At 35.7% G+C, this 22,074-nt stretch overlaps 2 protein-coding genes across 6 annotated transcripts in view; one reads left to right on the plus strand and one right to left on the minus strand.

Moving 5' to 3' along the window:
- Positions 1 to 4,687: 4,687 nt before the first annotated feature.
- LOC138323022 (D-beta-hydroxybutyrate dehydrogenase, mitochondrial-like) lies at positions 4,688 to 11,374 on the plus strand. Of its 3 annotated transcripts, none has more exons than XM_069267340.1 (8): positions 4,688 to 5,244; positions 6,046 to 6,258; positions 6,757 to 6,980; positions 8,238 to 8,432; positions 8,742 to 8,894; positions 9,041 to 9,234; positions 9,554 to 9,790; positions 11,094 to 11,374. In XM_069267340.1, exons 3-8 carry the CDS (start codon positions 6,770 to 6,772, stop codon positions 11,187 to 11,189), a joined length of 1,086 nt encoding a protein of 361 aa, XP_069123441.1. In that variant the 5' UTR covers positions 4,688 to 5,244; positions 6,046 to 6,258; positions 6,757 to 6,769; the 3' UTR covers positions 11,190 to 11,374. The 3 variants fall into 3 exon arrangements, with proteins under 3 accessions (XP_069123441.1, XP_069123442.1, XP_069123443.1); XM_069267341.1 differs by having other exon boundaries at positions 6,126 to 6,258; XM_069267342.1 differs by lacking the exon at positions 4,688 to 5,244 and having other exon boundaries at positions 5,365 to 6,258.
- The window catches only part of LOC138323021 (uncharacterized), a 28,406-nt gene continuing 17,694 nt past the window's right edge, over positions 11,363 to 22,074 (minus strand). For all 3 annotated transcript variants that reach the window (XM_069267335.1, XM_069267339.1, XM_069267336.1), the window contains 3 exons: positions 17,699 to 17,870; positions 16,292 to 16,374; positions 11,363 to 15,891 (listed from right to left, as the gene is read on the minus strand). In XM_069267335.1, the coding sequence (XP_069123436.1) occupies positions 16,297 to 16,374; positions 17,699 to 17,870 (250 nt within the window). In that variant the 3' untranslated portion in view covers positions 11,363 to 15,891; positions 16,292 to 16,296. The remainder of the gene's footprint in view (positions 15,892 to 16,291; positions 16,375 to 17,698; positions 17,871 to 22,074) is intronic.

The following is a 22,074-nucleotide window of genomic DNA, read 5'->3' on the forward strand; positions in this document are numbered from 1 at the left end:
GCGGAAACTAATTGCACTGGTGGAGACTGTGGAATGAGCAAGAATGAAATTAAAACCGAGGAAGTCACGGAGTTTGATCATCAAGAGAGGCAGGGACACGGATAATTTAACGATGCTCATCCAGAGGGCGAAGGTATTCCCTCAATCGTCAGCAATCCGATCAAGTGTCTGGGGAATTGATTTGATGCAAGCCTGAATGACCAACAACATCAGGAGGCTGCAAGGACAGGTACAAGAAGAACTCGGAGCGATCGACAAGACAGGACTTCTAGTGAAATTCAAGGCGTGGCTATACCAGTACGGACTTCTACCTCCTCTGACGTGGCCGTTCACAAATGTATGAGATTACCACAGCGACAGCAAAGGCACTGGAAAGAACCACCAGCAAGTTCCTGCGAAGATGGTTAGGAGTACCCCAGGCTTCTCGAGCGTTGGCCTGTATAGCTCAGCCAAACTACAGCTCCCAATTTCATCACTCACTGAGGAGTTCAAGGAGGCTAAGTCAAGACAGGTAATGACTGTGAGAGACTCGAAAGATGACAAGATCAGACTCGCGGGCATAGAAACGAGAACGGAGAGCAAATAGTCTGCAAACAGCGCAGTAGAAGCAACTGAGAGCCGCCTGAGACATCAAGACATCGTTGGTACAACGTGCGTAGGACGCCAGGCACTGGCTACAAGCCATGTTTAGCACTGGGGACATCAGACAAAGCCGACAAGAGGAAGATGGTACAGGACAACACCAGGGAAATGGAGGAGGAAACTAGGAAGGCCAAAGTGGTGGAGATGGGAACCCAGGGAACATGAACGAGGTGGGGAACTACAGACAGAGGACTGTCTTGGTCGGACATCTGGCATATGGAACCTTGCCGAATCCAGATCCTGCTGAGGTCAGTTTACGACCTGCTTCCCTCGCCTACTAACCTCCATAAATAGGACTTGTCTAAGACTCAAGACTGGCCTTTGTACAACCACAGGTGTTCGTTTCTAATATAGGTATAAGTATAATATTGGGTCAAGGTCCATAACTCGGCCGGCCATATAACACTACCCAATTTCAGAAAAAGTATGATTATTAACCAACCGTATAGGATATGATAATAGGAATACTCTCAATCGACAGCCAGATAATTTATCTTTAATTTGGTATATGATACAATATATATCATGCCGTATAAATGTCACTAGGTATCCAGAAACATCGGAAAACAGATAGATTTCAACTGGTCGGACACTGTGGTGTCCTCCGATAAACACGCCAGGGCTCTAATGGGTAGCTCAAAAACCACTGCATGTCAACACTTCAGCGTTATAAGAATAAAAGTTTGGTAGAAAACAAACTTACCGGTTAGTAAATCCATGGATAAATATCATCCATTTGCCTAACGTAGCCCTTTGAAATTTCCGATTGAAAAATTTATGTCTCTAGCCGCCATGTAAGTATGTGTGCAGTAGATTTGTTTTGTCGGCGTTGATTGGCTCTCGAAAATTAATTGACCAATCAACGCCGAGAAAACAAATGTACTACACACATATCAACATGACGGCTAGAGACACACATTTTTTCAATCGGAAATTTCAAAAGGCTGTATTGAGCATATGGATGGTATATAGTTAAAAACTAACATAGCGGTAAGTTTGTTTTTTACCAAACTTTAATTCCTATGAAGCTGAAATGTTGACATTGCAGTGGTTTTTGAGCTACCCATTAGAGCCCTGGCGTGTTTTATCGGAGGACACCACAGTGTCCGACCAGTTGAAATCTATCTGTTTTCCGATGTTTCTGGATACCTAACGTCATTGTACCCAAATTGATACTGTACCCAAATTGATACCCTAATTGAAAAAATACCTAAAACATTTGTGTTGTTAAAGTTTACCTCATTTCTCAGTGGTGATACCAAAGATGCATCATTTATTGATAATTACGCTTCGTTTTATGTAACTATTTCTGTTATTTTCTCTGAAAGATAACTTTGAAATTGATAACTCTGTCTGAAACGTGTTAATCCCTAGAAATGTGGCCGTGCGACAATTACTATTTGTACTATAATCATGTTTTTTTCAAAGCGTAAGGCCTCCTCAAAGAAAATATTCTTAAATTATGAAATTTAAGATATAAACACACTAAACAGAAATAGAAAAAATATAGTTGCCACACATTATTTTTTTATTTAGTCACGTTCAAATTGCTCTTTATATAGCGTTATTTCTCCATCTTAATTTTTACTAAAACTGTTACTATTACATTGAATTTTTTTACAATCATTAAAAATAATTGATAGTGGTCCTTTGACATATACACCACATTGGAACTATATAAGCTTAGGTGAATGCCACAGAAAACTGATTTTAAATCATTGAAATATCACACAAGTCATTATGTGGTGTTACGGGGAACCAAATTAGCACAGGTACCGTTGTGAAAACACTTGTACAATTTTTAAAGTAAAATGTATAACTGTATTCAGTATAACTTGTTATAATAAACGCAAATACGTCCCCTTTATAAAGTAAAATAACAAAAATCTATATAAATTGATTTTTCTTAATTGTATACATTTTTTCTTGCTGGGTATCAATTTGGGTACACATCATGTGACAAAACTAGAAATTTCGAGACATGATATAAATCATTCTAACAATAAAAATAAGCACTGTAATAAGAAAAACAAAGCATCAAAATAAAGTTAGTATGCTCTTTTTTGAAAACAAAACAGAAAAAAGTGAAGCATACAAAACAACAAATGTCATATAAGAGAAATATACGTGTATTGGTATCAATTTGGGTACAGTGACGTTAGTGACATTTATACGGCATGATATATATTGTATCATATACCAAATTAAAGATAAATTATCTGGCTGTCGATTGAGAGTATTCCTATTATCATATCCTATACGTTTGGTTAATAATAATACTTTATCTGAAATTGGGTAGTCAGGGGCGGATTCAGGTTTTGAGGTTAGAGGGGGCGTGTGACCAAGCAAATCAGGCGAGGGGTCTGGGGGCCGACTAGGCCCCCAGAAGCTCTAGAATAAATGGTGCAAAATCCTGCATTCTGAGGATTTCATGAACACATTTTCCAGAAAATAATTGAAGCCATTTAAGGATGTTTATTTATGGTTTTCGTCTCAAGTGTCATATTTTTTATTTGAAGTTTTGATTTAATTTTTTTCTTACAGAATTGCATTATCAAAATCTTAATATTTATATGGACATAAAGCGAAGAAGGGCCCCCAGAAGCCCTCGAATAAATACTAATAAATCCTGCTTTCTGAGGACTTCATGTACACTTTTTACAAAAAATAATTGAAGCCATGTAAAACTGTTCGTTTATTATTTTTGACGTCTAATGTCATATTTTGAATATAAAGTTACAGAATTGCACTGCCTAAAATCTAAATATTTATAGAGGCACGAAGCAAAGAAAAGGATGGGGGTCTGGGGGCCGCCTAGAACGAATATACGTACCTGGCCTACTATGCATTTACATATTATTTTTGTCCAAAACAAACATAAATACCATGCTTACTATCTACCGTACCGCTCACAAAACGTCAAAATCACATTTTGTGAGCTTGCCGTATAAATTCCCTTCTGAAAGACCTTCATATGTATAATGTAAACAAATAATGCCTCGCCTAGTAGGTAAGCTATATCTACGATAAAATGTAAAACAAACGTTTTATAATGGTTTACATAATCATCACTTTGCTCCATTTGCAGTAATAGGGAACAATTGTAGCTCTAAAGAAGACACCATTTTCAGTCTAAAATACTTTTGAGCTACAATATTGCAGCTAGGGGTCGCCTATTGAAGGTTTTTATAGGACTAATAAAAATGTATGTGAACTTTTGTAACGATATAAGCTTTTACTTTTATACATTATCTGTCAGATTAGATAATTTATTTCCACTCACATACACAATCTTCATAATTCGTGTATTGGACAATGACAGAAAAGAAGGCTAGTGGTCTTGTTTATGGCCAGACGCTGCCTGGAATTATTATTATCATCCTGTTTTCTAATAGGGAGCCTTTTGTCATGTGCATTATTTTTTTTAACATTGTTTGTCCCATCTTATAACATTATCGGTAAGATATGTTTTTGTTGAAACAAAATAGGAAGGCATCTGGCCATGGTGTGCACCCAGACCCCTAGAAGCTCTCATTTTCTGTCGCATTTGGTTCTCCATTTGGCTTGATTTTCCACTTTTTTCTTTACGCACATTTTCTTAGGACAAATAAAAAGCTTCTAGAAGCATTCGACGTCAGTAGTAATCTTGTAACTGGCGTTTTGAAAGTACGCACACATTTGTGAATTGATAGTCGGATTTAATACAGGACTTTAATGCTGAATCAAAAATGTGTAATATGTCATTTAAAACCTGAAGAACGAAGGGCATGGCATATAGTCAACCAGCGAAGACTCGTGGCCAGCTACAATTCCTTCCACCCACCCCCTCCCCCTTTTCTTTTATTTGCTAAGGATATCGAGATATAACCTGTCAATATTGAATATTAATGACGATAAATTATCTAATATATTGGGATTTTATCGGGTTTTTTTTAGGAAAAAGTAAATACTTGAAGGGATTTACATTGTACCTTTTAAGCGATGGTGATAAAACCTATGTTCATGCATGTATGTACCACAAAGTCGAATACATTTAGATTTTAAAATGATAACATCAAACGGTAAAGGTAGGAAATGGAGCTTTCTGTCTAATTCTCACTCTTTATCTAATTCCTTATTTTTTTCCCCTTTTCCTTTCTCTCTCTATTTTTTTCTTCCTCCTTCTTTTCCTTCCCTCCCCTCTTTCTTTTTCCCTTCTTTTTCCCTTTTCTTTTTTTTTCTCTCTCCTATTTTAGGGGGGGCGTACGCCGGGTCCGCCCCCCCTTGGATCCGCGCCTGGTAGTGTTATATGGCCGGCCGAGTTATAGACCTTGACCCAGTATTATACTTATACTTATATTAGAAACGAACACCTGTGGTACAACCGACCAGGAAACCTTGCGTATGCACTATCAGGAGCAGCAGAGAAGTCTTCCAGCTGGCTGTGGTGGAGACGACAAAGACACGAGCAGGAAATTTTCCACAGACGGGCAGTGATTTTGCCAATCTCTGTCGACTCGCCATCTTGAGGAAGTTCCGGGCTAGGAGTCGAAATGTTCAGGGAGAGGTGGATCTGGCTGATGACGTCTTTGGAGCCACAATCCAGGAATAAATTGTATTTAGGTTATACCACATTATTTAACTAACACTTTATCAGCAGTTACATTATAAAATATTGTTCCTTTCACTACTATCCTTTTTTTTAACTTTTCATTTCCACCCATTCAATCTCGTTCGCTTTTTTATCGAAATGTCTTTCTTCGTTCTTTTATTTCATTTTTATATCACATTCTATATCTTGCAATATTTGGCATATGAGACACTGCAGTATCAACTTATTCGATATTTGAGGTTGTGTTTCAATTGCAAGTCAAACTTATCTACGTTTACAGTTTCTTCGACATCTTCATCTAATATTGCAGATTATTTATTTTTAGGTACATTGTACATTGGTAGTGTTTAATTAATTATATTATTTTCGTTCTGACTCTGGCTTATAATTGTGACTTTTCAGTAAAGATGATTTCTCGTTTTCTTTCATGATTTTTACATTATTGTCATCGTGTATTGACATTGTGTTTGTTAAAATAAGTTCAAAATTACCATTGCTTAATTTCAATTTTCCATTAATATCCGTGTGAATATGGATGCAAAAAGCCCATACGTTTTGCTAAGTACATAATTCACATCTTAGTCTAGTCCGCTAAACCTGACTATTTTATTATGCTTTTTAAATGATTTTATGCCTAATATTAAGTAAAAAAAAAAGAAATAAAATAAATAAAAAAAGCCTAAAAATATAGGCTGGGTTAGCGGACTAATCTTAGTCTACCGTTTGCTTATCGGTCCGTCACAAAGTCACTGAAATCTAGTTACTTCTGAAAAGCATGTTTCCTAGATCTAGCGTTTATATGCCACATGTAGGTATTGTGACGACTTCCTCTCATCTATATATCTTGTCCCATGGATCGTATGGCTTCATTTAGTCTCTGGTTATCGTTAAGTCTGTTGAGAGCTGACCTCCAGAGATAATCACCACACCATATTTCACACGGTCGTGGTCACTTATAGGAATTATCGGCTACGTAACACATGTCATCGTTGACTGGACAGGAGATTGGCGAACTTTAGTACAAGGTATGTCTGGGAGATATAATTTTGAAATAAGAGTAAGAATATTCATCACGTTTGATATATATAAAGAGAGACAATTAATGGTATACATACTTACAACACATATAGCCAAACGCATGGACTTAAAAGTAGCAAATACTCCTTATCATTGAGCTAACTACGAAAGACTTACACCTGTATTACACACTTACCTTTACAATTTTGTATTGTATTCTTCTTATGGAATATAGGTTAAAACCTCTCTTAACGACCATCTTTGTAAAACGACTTCATTATTAATAAGACTACACTTTTGTGTCCCGAATGGCAATCTTTAACACAATTTGACCTGTGAGTAAAGGCTTGTATTAAGAGACCCGATTTCCTTTCTTCTTTGGATGTGTTTATAGACAGGATTAACTGCCATTGCCAAGAAACTGAACATCAACATCTATTTATAGCCACATTGTTACAATGAACAAAATACTTATGATGTCTTGAAATTTTATTGATTTTTTTAAGAATATCTTCAAAGATGATCACAGACCTGCTCGGCGTGCATTACCTGGAAGTGACGTATTTCACAGCCTTGTTCTTGGTTGCCTTGGTTTTGTACTGGGACTACTTACTACTGCTAGGGATTCTACTTTTCGTCACCTCAGTGTGTTTCTTTGTCTTAAAGAACCACACAAAGAAGCTCCATGATGTTACTGGTCAGGGTGTCGTAATCACGGGCTGTGATACAGGTAAGTTATCTATATCTTTATATTTAATTAGTAAGATTATAAAAGATGAAGAAAGTATGTCGTTACATACCATTCGATGTGTTGGTAAATGCTTACGAACTCCGATGACAATTGCCAGTAACTTAATGAAGAATTTGAAGGAAAGATAAGTTTTTGAAACCTTGCATAAAAACTACCTTGCAATATGAGCACAGCAAGCCCAGTCCTTTTTTTCTTGCAGGACAAACGTAGTTAAGAACCCATATTTTTGCATATTCGAATCCCTTCCGGAACACGAAATTGTATTTTTCTATTGCACTCTCAAAAGTCGCTTTTTAAATTTTGTTCTGGTTTATCGATTTTGCTTTGTTCCTAAAACTATTTGCCAATACTTCAAATCTATGGACACTGAAAGTAAGAGATAAATTGAAGGATACCCGGTAGCTTACTTACTCCATTATTATCCCCCGCCCAACGAAGTTGGCGGGGGATATACAAATGGGTCCGTCCGTCCGTCCGTCCGTCCGTACGAATGGTTTCCTGAGCATAACTCTAAAACCAGATATTTCCACGAAACTTCATACACACATTGGTCTTATGGTCTAGTAGTGCCTTTTGCTAGTTTTAGGTTTTCACTTTTTGTACTTTTTTCTGTAACCATGGAAAATTGCTGAAAATGGCAGATTTTTGTGTAAGAATCGTTTCCGGAGCACAACTCTAAAACCAGCAGAGATATTTCCACGAAACTTCATAGACACATTGTTCTTATGGTCTAGTAGTGCCTTTTGCTATTTTTAGGTTTTCACTTTTTGTGCTTTTTTCTGTAACCATAGAAACATTGCTGAAAATATCATATTTTTGTGGCAGGTTCATTTCCGGAGCATAACTCTAAAACCAGCAGAGATATTTCCACGAAACTTCATAGACACATTCTTTTTATGGTCTAGTAGTACCTTTTGCTATTTTTAGGTTTTCATTTTTTGCACTTTTTCCGTTACCATGGAAACATTGCTGAAAATATCATGGTAAATGGTAAATGTTACTTTTGCAAAACTCCACCCATCTCTGTGTATATAGTCTAATATAAATGTCAAGGCTGTATACCTGATTCAACAATTGCAGCTCCGCTCTACTTGAATTATACTCCATCTTTCTTTAGCTCAACTTCTTTTTCCTGTTTTTTTTTTTCATACACATAAGTCTCCACAATCAAACTTACTTCAGCTTTGATATCTCCATTGGCGGGGGATCTGAATGACTATGTCCTTGTTGTTTCAGGGATTGGTAACGCTTTGGCAAGGAGACTAGACAGTCTAGGGTTTACAGTGTACGCAGGTTGTCTCCGAGAAACATCTGACTTACGAAAGCAGACTTCAAAACGATTACACGTCATACAGCTTGACGTCACCAATGACGACAGCGTCCGTAAAGCTCTGGAATACGTTACTGCCCACAGTGCCAAGACAAAGTGTGGTAGGGTGTTGTAGCAAACCATCAGTTTTTATAACAGATGCAAACATTTCATATAAGATATATGAAGAAATAGTCGTAGTTCATAGGTATATCAGGTGTAAATGTAGATTTGTACATTAATTTCATTATTTGCTGCTGAATACAAATAATACTTGATAAAATGGACCAATGAGTCTTCAAAATGGAGAAGGGGTAATAATGCCACGTTTCTTTGGTTTGCAAGTAGACATATTGTGATGCAGAAAAACTCCTCGGTTTGTAAAATTTAATTCACACTAACCATGTTTAATTGCAATGGCATGTCAACAGGTGTATGTGGTTTAGTGAACAACGCAGGGGTAAACCACATAGGAGACGTGGAGTTCTGTACCATGGACATGTACAGGAGGATCATGGAGGTTAACGTATTTGGGATGGTCAGGGTGACCAAGGCATTTCTGTCTCTAATACGTCAGTCCAAAGGTTAGTATATCAATAGTCCGGGTTACCAGGACATTTTCTTCGTCAGTGCAAAAGTATTCAACTAATATAAACTGTTTTAAAGTGTTCAGTCCATCAGGAATCTTATGTCACAGTTCATTGTTGTCTTCTCTTTGTTTTTATACCAGGCCGAATTGTGAATGTCACCAGCGTCCAGGGCAGACTGCCGATGCCTTCTCACTCCGTTTATGGAATCACCAAGTTTGGCGGAGAGAACTTTTCTGATGCTCTGCGTCTAGAAATGATCAAATTTGGCGTGAAAGTTTCCCTGATAGAGCCCGGGAATTTCGGGGGAGCGACGGGGATGCTAAACGAAGCTTCTGTAAGTTGATAAACCAGAATCATTCACATCAAGTAGATGGTATTTTGACTTATATCAAATGATGTATGAAAGCCTGGGATTGATAAAGATCATTTACAAATATAAATGGAGGGAAAAGAAGTTCAAGAATATCGGTTGGTTAAAAGCCAGTGTAATGAAGGAAGAACATTGGCATGAACTGATGGACCAAATGGTTCAAAGAACTGGCAGTGATATTTAAAACATTTTCAATGGTAGTATTTTGTTACCATTATTTAATGAACTCGTTGTAGAAGGTTCCTAGAAAATTGAATTCTCCAAGCTTATTTTTCCGTTATAGTTACGGATAATGCGAAAGGATTTCGACACAATGTGGGAGGAAGCGACAGAAGAGGCAAGATCGACATACGGAAAGGACTACCTCGAGACACAGTACAGTAACGCCACCAAAATATCGTCCACAAGTGCGCCCTCACTGGACCCTATCACAGACGCTATGGTGGACGCCCTCCTTAACACTCGTCCTCAAACTCGGTACCTTATTGGGGGCAGTAACGGACTGGTGGACCACTACTGTGTAAGTTATCTCTTTTGTGTTCAGATTGTGTCGGATTCAACCCTTTGTTAAAACAGAAACTGGAAGCTGCTTAGTCAGGCTGAACTTACATGTTTATCCTCTCCGTAGTCTAGGTACATGTAGCTTTCTTCTGTCAGTCTACGCAAGCCTTATAATTGGTTACTTTCGTGTTTATATTTTGGAGCAATACCCCTTCCGTAGAGAATGGCAGTTGCATTCAAGACGCGTTTTACCACAAACGTACATAAAGGAAACGTCATTTTAGCGCTTCTTGGATTAGACTATTCGCGATAATACATTACACTAACTTCCTCCGTTATAAAATCATTGGGATTACGTTCATTGTAGACCATTAAGTTAAATGGTCTAAACTGGTATTGTACAAAACTTGAAAAAAAACCAGTCCTGAACCGAAACTTTGTTTGAATAAGAGCAGTCTTCAGGACAATAAACCTTTAAAGTGTCTTTGAGAAACGTTATCAAGACAAAATGCTTTCAACTTACTAAAATAAATGTATTAATATTTTGGTCTGCCCTGATTCCATCTCTAGTATAGTTACTTTGATGTTTGCTTCCTTACTCACCTTACTTATACCTTTTCCCTTTTCTATTCCCGATCCCCTTCTGCCTTGCCTATTATGCCATTGATTCCGTCACATGCTAAAATAGCAGTTCTTGCACACAGTCCTGAATCTTGCATTATCTTCTTCGGCATTACATAAGTATTATTTGTTCCGTAGGAATCTAATAAACAGTCCGCTTTGCTCCTACTGTCAAGTTGACGAAAATAACGAACATTTTTTATTACATTGTAGTCTTTTTTCGATCTTCGTAATCGTTCCTTTGCTGTCCTAAATCATCCTATTACAACAGAACTATTACTTTTTGGCAACAATGATTTAACCATTGACGAAAATTCTTTGATCTTTACATGTGTCCAACAATTCATTATCAGCTCCAAGAGATTCGATTGATTCCATGATTCATTTCTGTAGTTATCGTTTCACATTTGTATTTATTTAAAGTGAACAATGGCATTGGCAGTCTCTCTTTTTCTCTTCCCCTTTTCATCTCTTCATTTCCTAATACCTAAATTTCATATTCATTCTCCCACATAATTACCGTGCAGAACTGATGAGTCAAAAATGGAGACGTATTAATATAAGTGTAAACACTTGTTTCTGAATCCCATGTTATATCTATTTGATTGTTTTTGTATTGTATGACTAAAATTGAATGAATAAAATAAAGTTTATATTAACTTACTAAGGTGTAATTTAATCATATACATCTCTGTATTCAGATCCTGGCCAGACTTAGGGACCTGTTGCCAACATGCATTATGGATTTCCTTATTGACAAAGTATACTCTTCTGGTATTCCTGTAAAAGGCAGCTAACTAATCCATTATAGAAATCAACACAATCAACTGACTTATGTCAGTATAGCCATGGAGCAAGAGAACTTAATACCCTTCCTGGTGATAATGACAACCAGCTAGCGGCATCTAAATAATCTACTGACATACAGCAGTGGAACGCTACTATAAAATACAGATATAACAATATACACTTTGTACCGAAAAAATTGCCTCTTTATTTCATTTCAACAAAAAAAATCACAACAACTAAAACAAGACAAACTACTTGCCACAAACTGGGACGCATCTACTGTACAAGAGATGGGGATTCTACATTTGTCCTTAGGAGGTATAGTTGTTGTAACGGTTATAACACAGGGACCTGGCACAAATATCGAACCAATGGCCCATTTTTTTCTATACTATGTATTATAGTAAATGGGTCAAAGTAATATATCAATGGTTGTAATCAAGATTACTTGTAGTAGTAAATATGGGACAAAGAAGTCATCCCAACAGTATTACGATAGTATAGTATTTAAAACCAATATGTATAAATATATATGGTGGTTGGAAATTTGTACCAGGTCCCTGTGGGTTATCCACTATTTCTCATTGCACATTTTACCTCCAGTCTTTAACCTTTATACTACCTCTTTCTCAAATCCCTATCTTCTTCAGCTGTCTTGAAATGTTATTTGATATAAATGTATAGTCATTATGCCTTACTGAGAAATACCTTTACTTAAAGCTGGAAATGATGTGTTATCATTACTGGTGTTAGAATAACCAGCCAGATCATTTAAATACATTATGAATTGACAGATGGGAAATTATCATGATCACTTAATATGTTTTTTGTATGTAAAAAAAAAAATCACAAATATCTTCACAAAATCAAAATTTTAACCTATAAATCACACAACGCATCATTGTAAGGCCATCATTATACAAACACATTTCTGGCCATTGGACCCGCAAGACCATAGAACACCAATGAAGACTAAGGTTTGTAAGTATTCTGTTACAGAATTCATATCTCATTAACTTTAATTCCAACAACTCTTGTCTTTGTTGTCACAACCAATAAATCATTATTGCAATACACAAATATCGATTTACAATAAACAAAAATAAATTGCATCTACATGTAGGTAAACTTCGATGATTATCCATTGTAAGAAGATATCTCGACTTTTGTGGTCATTCAGCAACTTTATAAGCCTATCTTGATGTTTTTGTGATCATTCAATAACTTTATAAGCAGACACCATTTGTACGGAAAGCCCTACATTTTTATTTTCTGTTAGACAATGATGGTGGTTGTGGGTTATCGTTTACATTGTACATGTATATCATTACATGGTCAAAATGACAATACATGTGAGGAGAGAAACAAATGCCTTACAAGACAAAACAATGCATGGTAATGAAGTTGCAACAGTTACATAATTGTTCAATGATAAAACAATTAATCGCATATGTCTGCGTAGTCAATGTATAGTGCATCACATAAACAGACAAAGGCACACAAACCTGATGGGATATCTGTGGGACGTCGATAAATTATCCACCTTACAGATAAACAGAGAGGCAAAAAGAACATAATTCTGGATACAAGAATAAAATGACTTCAGAAATAATGTCCTGTTTCAATATGCATCAACTCAAAGCTCCCAAAAGCACTTACTTGTTGGTTGGTCAGCTACATTGAATAAAATATGACACGTACATGAAAAAAACATCATTGGAAAAAGAGAAATGTACCAATTAAGTCTTTAGATCAATTATTTTGCCTCATAACTTTCAAGTATTGTCGAACTCCAGGGAAAGAACACTCCCCCTCCCTCCCCTAAAACAATCATTATTAAACTTCACAAACACACCATGGTGATGGTGCATCAATTGCATACATATAGTCTGTTGATTATGTCTGGGTGAAATAATACTGATGTTGTCTGTAAAGTGATTATATCTCGACATGATGGACATGAATGGCTGGTGTGATCAATCTGAATAGTTGGAATGTCGTTAACACCTGGACAGCTCATAAGTAATGGTAAAATGAAGTTATGATGTCAGAAATTAAAACATTTAACCAGGATAAATAACTTGTTTGAACAGCTTGTGTTTCATCCCATAATAAACTTTAACAAAATGTCACCAAAATTAAGCAAAAGATACAGCGATTATCAATTTCAAAAACGTGCATCTGAATTAAAAGGATAATTCACATAAATGGAAAGAGCAATATAATTGATGTATGGAACTTTAGACAATATTATGACAATGTTTGAACACAATATTTGTAAGCATTTACCTTAATTAACTGTCTGAGTAGATGATGAAATGAATATAAACAGTTTAAATTATATACAGTTTTCCACAAGTCACAGCGCTGTGTAGTCAGGAAAGAATCCAAGCTTAGGTAAAAATGATTGGATATTGCCTCGTGTATAGGAATCTATGACAAGTTCTTTTTGAAAACATTCTACATTTCCCTAAAGCAACAAAAAGAAAATGTATCCATACACACCCATACAACTTTGTGTTTTATTGATATTAGTTTTTATACATGATAAAATAAAAAGAAAAAAATATTTTAAACTAAAAAGCATCGCTAATTTCAAAACTGTAAAAATATTTCTTTTTAATGTTACAGCTGATAAAACAACACTAGTTCAATGAATTTGAATTAACTGGAGAAATGCCTAAGTGATCGTATTATTAATACATTTTGCTCTATTCACTATAATTCCTGTGATCAATTACGTAAACATTAGAGATTATCCCTCCTTATCTTGGATACATAGACAATCTATACTCCATATAGGTATTGTAATCCATTGTTCATCAAATAACACTTAAATCTGTATTAGTATTTCACATCAGCAACCAAAACAACAGTAGGTCCTGCCATATGATCAATTTAATTCATATTCCAATATTACAAATTCTCTAAAACGCTATCTACAATATGATACACATACAAAATCGTATAATAAATTACAAGTCGCTCTCAAAATCATATAAATTAGGCAATACACAAAAAGCACTTTTGTAATAATACCATAAGGAATATTCTAATTTCTTTAGTTAACATTTCATTCCATGTGACTGGTGATAAAAAAATCTGTGTCATAATAATAAATTACGTTATGGCCTCAAAGGTGTACAGAATGTATACATTAGGAATCACTGTCAGTAAGTGTTATTGTGTAAAACTATAACTTTGTTACTTAATACAATGATTAGTATATTATGTTGGCCTTTGACTCCTAAGAAATATTTTGCCGTAGTCTGTTGGCCAGGTATGTATATATTGACTAGATACATGTAACTATAAGTGTTTATATTGTTTGTGTAAATGCATTAGATCTGAAGTATCTGACTAGGGTTAGATAAAGATAGAAAATTAAATAAAGCTATCAGAATTGGTACTGGCTATTGATGTATAACTCCATCAAAGTCTGAACATCTACAAGTTCTAATAAAAAATATACAACCATTGTTCACCAAAAACTGATGCCAATATTTCTGAAACGTTTTCAAATGTATATATTTATCTTTAAGACCAAATGTTATAATCCTAAAATAACTTAACTGAACTTCACCACATTAGACTAACCCAAAGATAAGTTTGTTGTACAGTGATCAATCTAACAAAACCAATTGGTGTTGGTCTGCATTCTGATTTATCAGGGTTACTTACCTTTCACTCTGTGAAAAAAGGGAAGTAACTCTGATGGATCAGAATCGTTGTTCTGCAGCTAGTGCAAATCTTCATTACGTTTTGGTTGAACTAGTCACTAACACAGTGTAAGTTTGTAAACAATATCACTACCGCTACAACATGGGGAATATAATGCCTTGGAAAAGTCCAAATTGTTACCAAATCATATCTATACAAATTAAGTACACATGTCCTTCTAGTTTTATGGTATTGTTTGCTTTAAAGGTGTGAAAGTTGTGAGCAGTACAAATAGTAGTATCCATGTATATATACAGGTATTGTGTTAGAGACAATATGTCCAAATACTCTGACTTACCTCCCTTTAACCAACCCAACCATAACTCTAGTTCTCGTAAGACAGGCTTAGGTACTGTGAAAAACTACAAACAATAATGCAGAGCTGTAAGCACTGAGCTTGATATGAGCAAACTGGAATCACAGATATTGTTTGTAAATAACAAAGCTAGCTGTAATAACATTATCATTTTGTATCAATGACATGATTAATGATGATATAAATAAAAACATTATAATATATTTGCTAATATTTCCAATAAAAAATTACGCAGTAACATTTAGGTTCAATACAGATTATTTTAAACCAGAAACCTGGGACTGACAAGCTCATTCATAAAATTGAAGCGCATGGAGCACAGAGCACAACAAAATACATGTTGTATTGCAGCAAACTGGAGATTCTTATCAGCTGCTAATTGGCCTTACTGATGTAATGAAAAAAAGACCATGTCATAAAGACAAGGGTGAAGTGATGTATACGTTCTGTTTACATAATGAGCTATATAGCTGATTCAGATCTATTTTCAATTAATACATCAAAAGTCCATTTGGTCACTGAAGACAACACTTTGATGAATTGATGAGCTATATTCTTCGATCGGTATGATTCCTGTGTCCCTGGTTACCAGTCTAATGTTGAGAAATGATATGTTTTAAGCTGGACTCCTGTACATAGCACTTGTAACGGTTCCTCCCTCCCGCGATATTGTCCTGTAAAGAAAGAGTAGACACTGTAAGTTTGTAAAACAAAGCCTTAAATAAACATGTATTCAACACCATTAGCATGTGTGTGGGCACATGACATTATGGATAAGGAGCCAAATGCAAAGTACAAGTCAGTTAAAAAGGAAAACAATCATTAGTGATCCATCAATTAACATATACCATTGTCAAGAGATTCTGATAATTTAAACAAAATACATAAAATATTGAGAGAATCAAAATATAGCCTCTTGCTTGTAGACCTGAATCAATTTTTTAACATAACTATGATGGCCAACTAAACCATGTGCATGATTAGCTTCAGAAAAGTGATATTTTTAGTTAAAGGAATCATTCTATTGACAGAGAAAACATCTCCAGTATCGTCTGACTGCTCTTCTATACTTACCCCCATCAGGACGGACTGTTAGGGAACTCTAGTTTGCCACAAACCTCATCTGATATACTTCCCCCTTGTTCTAATTCTTGTAACTGTAGGAAATAATGATAACATTTTAATCATTCTTGTCAGACAAATAAACGTAACACTGTAAGAATTTGAATTGGGGAATCTACTGATTGGAATTGTTATCAATGGTTAATTGTTTGTTTGTCCTATTAGCAGCTAAGGCAATTTAAGGATGTACTCCTCAGTAACGCAATGTGTTATGAGTGTAAATGTCCATATGTTTTGGGAGGCTATGGTATTATTGGTATGTTCGTGTTATGGCTCTCTACAATAGTGGAAACTCTTGCCCATTTTATATCTCACTGAAGCATACTGCCAGGAAAGCCAGAGAGCATACATATTCCACCTGGTCACATTATACTAACGACAAACAAGTCGTCCCACTCCCTTTATGCTGAGCACTAAAGAGGAACAGAAACTACCACTTGATATCAATATCAATGAGAAGAGTTTCATGAGCAAGATAATCTCTTAAATCTTAGCTTGACAAGACATGTTATCAATATTAATTTCAAGGGTAAAAATATTTTATTTCTCTTGATGTAGGATAGCAATGTTAATCACAAGGAATGTATGGTATGCCTATAGATGTAGACTACGAAGCATATATGTTTACGTGTGCATGAACCGACAGAAGACTACATATAGTACCAATACTTTTGTTCCTGCTGTAATTTATAGATCTGCTTAACTCCCCCTTATAGCATTGATTTACTGACATAACACAGTTGATGTATTTTGTATTACCTAACACGAGTCTGTCGGAGTAGTTATACAGGTAAACACCAAAGCCTTGTCGGCCATGTACATGGTTTGATGTGGTGATTATACAGTCTCTCTACGGGAACATTAATCAATACAGTAATCAACTTAAAATACAGTGATTACCTCATACGGTCATCAGCTACATTCAATCAATTTTACACTGCTTAATTTGAATTTACTGGTACACTTGTAATGTGTAATGTAGGGATATTTAGAACCTAATTCATTGGTTATTGAGCATCAATTGCAGATTGTAAATAATATAAATTCACATGTGCTAAATGCTCATATCTTTGTAACAAAGTACATGTAGATTAAATAGCAACCTTTGATCAATAATTCAAATTCTTCAGGTTTGGCATTTATGTTTTTTTAAATAAGTATGTATGATTGTTGATTAAATATCAGATTGGGTCTCAACCTAGATTATCTGAAGAAGATCTTAAAGTGAGTAGAATACAGAATGAGTATTCACTTTATAAGTATACTATCTGGTAGAATGAATATGCAATCAAAACCTGAATGAGTTTTAAGTCGCTGAAATAATGTATATGGCCCAATGCACGGTTGAGTTTTCTTTACCTGCATTAGATCAGTGAGTTGACTCAGAGCCAGTTTGAGAGTAGCAAGTTCTTCCATGATTTGCCCGTAAGTGTTGGCGTCAATGATCACCACCTCTTTGCCGTCCATCTGCATGGTTTTCACATCCTGGAGACTGGGGTACATTGCCAGGGATGGCTCAGAGTCAAAATGTCTGTAATTATAACACAGGGATGGCTCATAGTCAAAATGTCTGTAATTAATAACACAGGAATGGCTCAGAGTCAAAATGTCTGTAATTATAACAAAATGATGGCTCAGAGTCAAAATGTCTGTAATTATGACACAGGGATGGCTCAGAGTCAAAATGTTTGTAATTATAACACAATGATGGCTCAGAGTCAAAATGTCTGTAATTATAACACAGGGATGGCTCATAGTCAAAATGTCTGTAATTATGACACAGGGATGGCTCAGAGTCAAAATGTCTGTAATTATAACACAGGGATGGCTCAGAGTCAAAATGTCTGTAATTATAACACAGGGATGGCTCAGAGTCAAAATGTCTGTAATTATAACAAAATGATGGCTCAGAGTCAAAATGTCTGTAATATTACACAGGGATGGCTCAAGTCAAAATGTCTGTAATTATAACACAGGATGGCTCATAGTCAAAATGTCTGTAATTATAACACAGGATAATGTCATAGTCAAAAAATGTCTGTAATTATAACACAGGATGGCTCAGAGTCAAAATGTCTGTAATTATACACAGGATGGCTCAGAGTCAAAATGTTGTAATTATAACACAGGGATGGCTCAGAGTCAAAATGTCTGTAATTATAACCAGATGGCTCAAAAATGTCACAAATGGCTCAGAGTCAAAATGTCTGTAATTATAACACAGGGATGGCTCAGAGTCAAAATGTCTGTAATTATAACACAGGGATGGCTCAGAGTCAAAATGTCTGTAATTATGACACAGGGATGGCTCAGAGTCAAAATGTCTGTAATTATAACACAGGGATGGCTCAGAGTCAAAATGTCTGTAATTATAACACAGGGATGGCTCAGAGTCAAAATGTCTGTAATTATAACACAGGGATGGCTCAGAGTCAAAATGTCTGTAATTATGACACAGGGATGGCTCAGAGTCAAAATGTCTGTAATTATAACACAGGGATGGCTCAGAGTCAAAATGTCTGTAATTATAACACAGGGATGGCTCAGAGTCAAAATGTCTGTAATTATAACACACAGGGATGGCTCAGAGTCAAAATGTCTGTAATTATAACACAGGGATGGCTCAGAGTCAAAATGTCTGTAATTATAACACAGGGATGGCTCAGAGTCAAAATGTCTGTAATTATGACAAAGGGATGGCTCAGAGTCAAAATGTCTGTAATTATAACACAGGGATGGCTCAGAGTCAAAATGTCTGTAATTATGACACAGGGATGGCTCAGAGTCAAAATGTCTGTAATTAACACAGGGATGGCTCAGAGTCAAAATGTCTGTAATTATAACACAGGATGGCTCAGAGTCAAAATGTCTGTAATTATAACACAGGGATGGCTCAGAGTCAAAATGTCTGTAATTATACAAGGATGGCTAAGTCAAAATGTCTGTAATTAACACAGGATGGCTCAGAGTCAAAATGTCTGTAATTATAACACAGGGATGGCTCAGAGTCAAAATGTCTGTAATTATAACACAGGATGGCTCAGAGTCAAAATGTCTGTAATATAACACAGGGATGGCTCAGAGTCAAAATGTCTGTAATTATGACACAGGGATGGCTCAGAGTCAAAATGTCTGTAATTATAACACAGGGATGGCTCAGAGTCAAAATGTCTGTAATTATGACAAAGGGATGGCTCAGAGTCAAAATGTCTGTAATTATGACACAGGGATGGCTCAGAGAGTCAAAATGTCTGTAATTATAACACAGGGATGGCTCAGAGTCAAAATGTCTGTATTATACAAGGGATTCAGATCAAAATGTCTGTAATTATACACAGGATGGCTCAGAGTCAAAATGTCTGTAATTATACACAGGGATGGCTCAGAGTCAAATGTCTGTCTGTCAAATGTCTGTAATTATACACAGGGATGGCTCAGAGTCAAAATGTCTGTAATTATGACAAAGGGATGGCTCAGAGTCAAAATGTCTGTAATTATAACAAAGGGATGGCTCAGAGTCAAAATGTCTGTAATTATGACACAGGGATGGCTCAGAGTCAAAATGTCTGTAATTATGACACAGGGATGGCTCAGAGTCAAAATGTCTGTAATTATGACACAGGGATGGCTCAGAGTCAAAATGTCTGTAATTATGAACACAGGGATGGCTCAGAGTCAAAATGTCTGTAATTATGACAAAGGGATGGCTCAGAGTCAAAATGTCTGTTATTATAACAAATCAAAAGGTCTGCAATGGCAACCAACTCAAGAGCCAAAATATTTGTAACGATAACTCAAAGAGTCAAAATGTTTAGAGATAACTCAAAAGAGTCAAAATGCCTCTAATGATAAATAATGAGTCAAAATGTCTGGAATGGTAATTCAAAGAGATAAAATATTTAACAATAACTCAAAGAGTCAAAATATTTAGCGATAACTTAAAAGAGTCAAAATGGCTCTAATGATAACTAAAGAGTCATGATATGTGTAATGCTAACCAACTCAATGAGGTAATATATCTGATGTCAATACGAGGGTTTCTAGATCCCAAAACGATGCAAGTAAAGTACATTTTACCGTCGATTAGTCCCACCATCCGATGATTATGACGTCACGAAAGTCACGCCAAATGATGACGTCATAATCACCGGATGGTTGGACTAATCAACGGTAAATTGTACTTTACTCACGTCGTTTTGGGATCTCGAAACCCCCTTATTGAAAGAGCAAAAATGTTTGAAATAGTAGCTCAAAGAGTCAAAACGTCTGTAACAATAATTAAACTCAAAGAATCAAAAGCACAATAATTCATAATGCCAACGTTAGCTAGAGTTCAGTATGAAAATGTTGTAACAATAAGTATTATTGTCAGTTTTTATGAAGTAGGGGCCAAATTAATGATATATAATGGCATGCATGTCATGCCAAGTTTATGATACAAATGTTGATCATAAAACTAACATAAAAACAGGTGTAAATCATAAATAGTAGTTCATTCATGAAATGGCCATGTAATTTAAGCTTAAGCTTCTTTGTCTGTGAAATTCTTCATCAAAGGCTTTTACCTATGACAACCATTTTATCATCTATAGATTTACACTATCAGGTAAATTATCTTATACTAGCAGGTGTTAGTGAGTCAGGAGAGTCCGAGATTACAGACCTATACTAATTAACTTTTGGCTCGTCTCTGACAAAATAAAACCATGGCCGCTTTCCAAGTAATCAATTAGAACAGTTTCTATACAAAAGTACACATTTCCTGCAGCATTAAGGGTTTACTTTGACAAGGCTTTATTAAATCATTGCAGACATGCAAAAGAGTATTACGTAGATATTGTCTCATGCAACAGTTATACACATTCTAGGACCATAATGCACAAATGGAGATATAGTACAAAAAGCAAAGGAACAACGGAGAGAAAACAGCTAGTCTGCAGCAGACTACAATCCAGCCATCTTCAAGTTTACTACTGAGCATATCCAGCCATGATTTTTTCCTAGAGAATCAAACACACAGACAAGCAAATCAAAAGCACAAAACGCGAAAATTCCATTTGATAATTTTTTTCCGACCTATTTCAAAAAAGGCAACAACATGCTCACTTGTACCCGGTAATGTTTTCTGCAGTACATATTGCTACAGAGTCTGCTTTGCATGTAAATAAAACACCATTAAGACCTGTTTTGTTTCACATGAATTTTCAGACAAAATCTGTCAGTTTACATAAATGTTTTCGTATAACCATGTTTCCATGTACTCAGCCATATTTACATGTAAATGTAGCAAACCTCTGGCTAGTCTATGGCCTACCACCGTAGATAGCTTTCTAACATCTCCCACTATACAAACAAACCTCTAGCTTCAGAACAAACATACCCTGTATCTGTCAAGCCTCAGGATTCCTGAGATATGACAATCCACACAAACAAACCATGTGTATTTTATCAGTTCTATATCAGTCTGTCGGTATACATTCAAAAGTAAAGCATGTACTCTAAAACTTCTGTAAACTTACTTATTTTCATATGGGATTTATTTTCGCATATTTTGCAATTAGATTTTGTGAAAACAAATGCGAAAAAGATTCAACTACATATAATTATACAAGTATATGATAGAGCATTTCACCAGTAAATTACGAAAATAAAATCACCGAAAATGTCATTGGGCATGAAAATGCAATTTGAAATTGCCACAAAAAAGTTGGTTGAGGCAGACAAACCTATAAACA

This window comes from Argopecten irradians, chromosome 5, assembly GCF_041381155.1.
Source record: "Argopecten irradians isolate NY chromosome 5, Ai_NY, whole genome shotgun sequence".
NCBI lineage: Eukaryota > Metazoa > Mollusca > Bivalvia > Pectinida > Pectinidae > Argopecten > Argopecten irradians.

What these genes read in the sequence shown, in the direction of transcription:
- LOC138323022 (XM_069267340.1), top strand. Translation starts at nt 6,770, where the DNA reads ATGATCACAGACCTGCTCGGCGTGCATTACCTGGAAGTGACGTATTTC. An exon ending in AATCACGGGCTGTGATACAG is followed by an intron (nt 6,981 to 8,237) that starts GTAAGTTATCTA and finishes TTGTTGTTTCAG; the next exon opens with GGATTGGTAACGCTTTGGCA. An exon ending in TCTAATACGTCAGTCCAAAG is followed by an intron (nt 8,895 to 9,040) that starts GTTAGTATATCA and finishes TTTTTATACCAG; the next exon opens with GCCGAATTGTGAATGTCACC.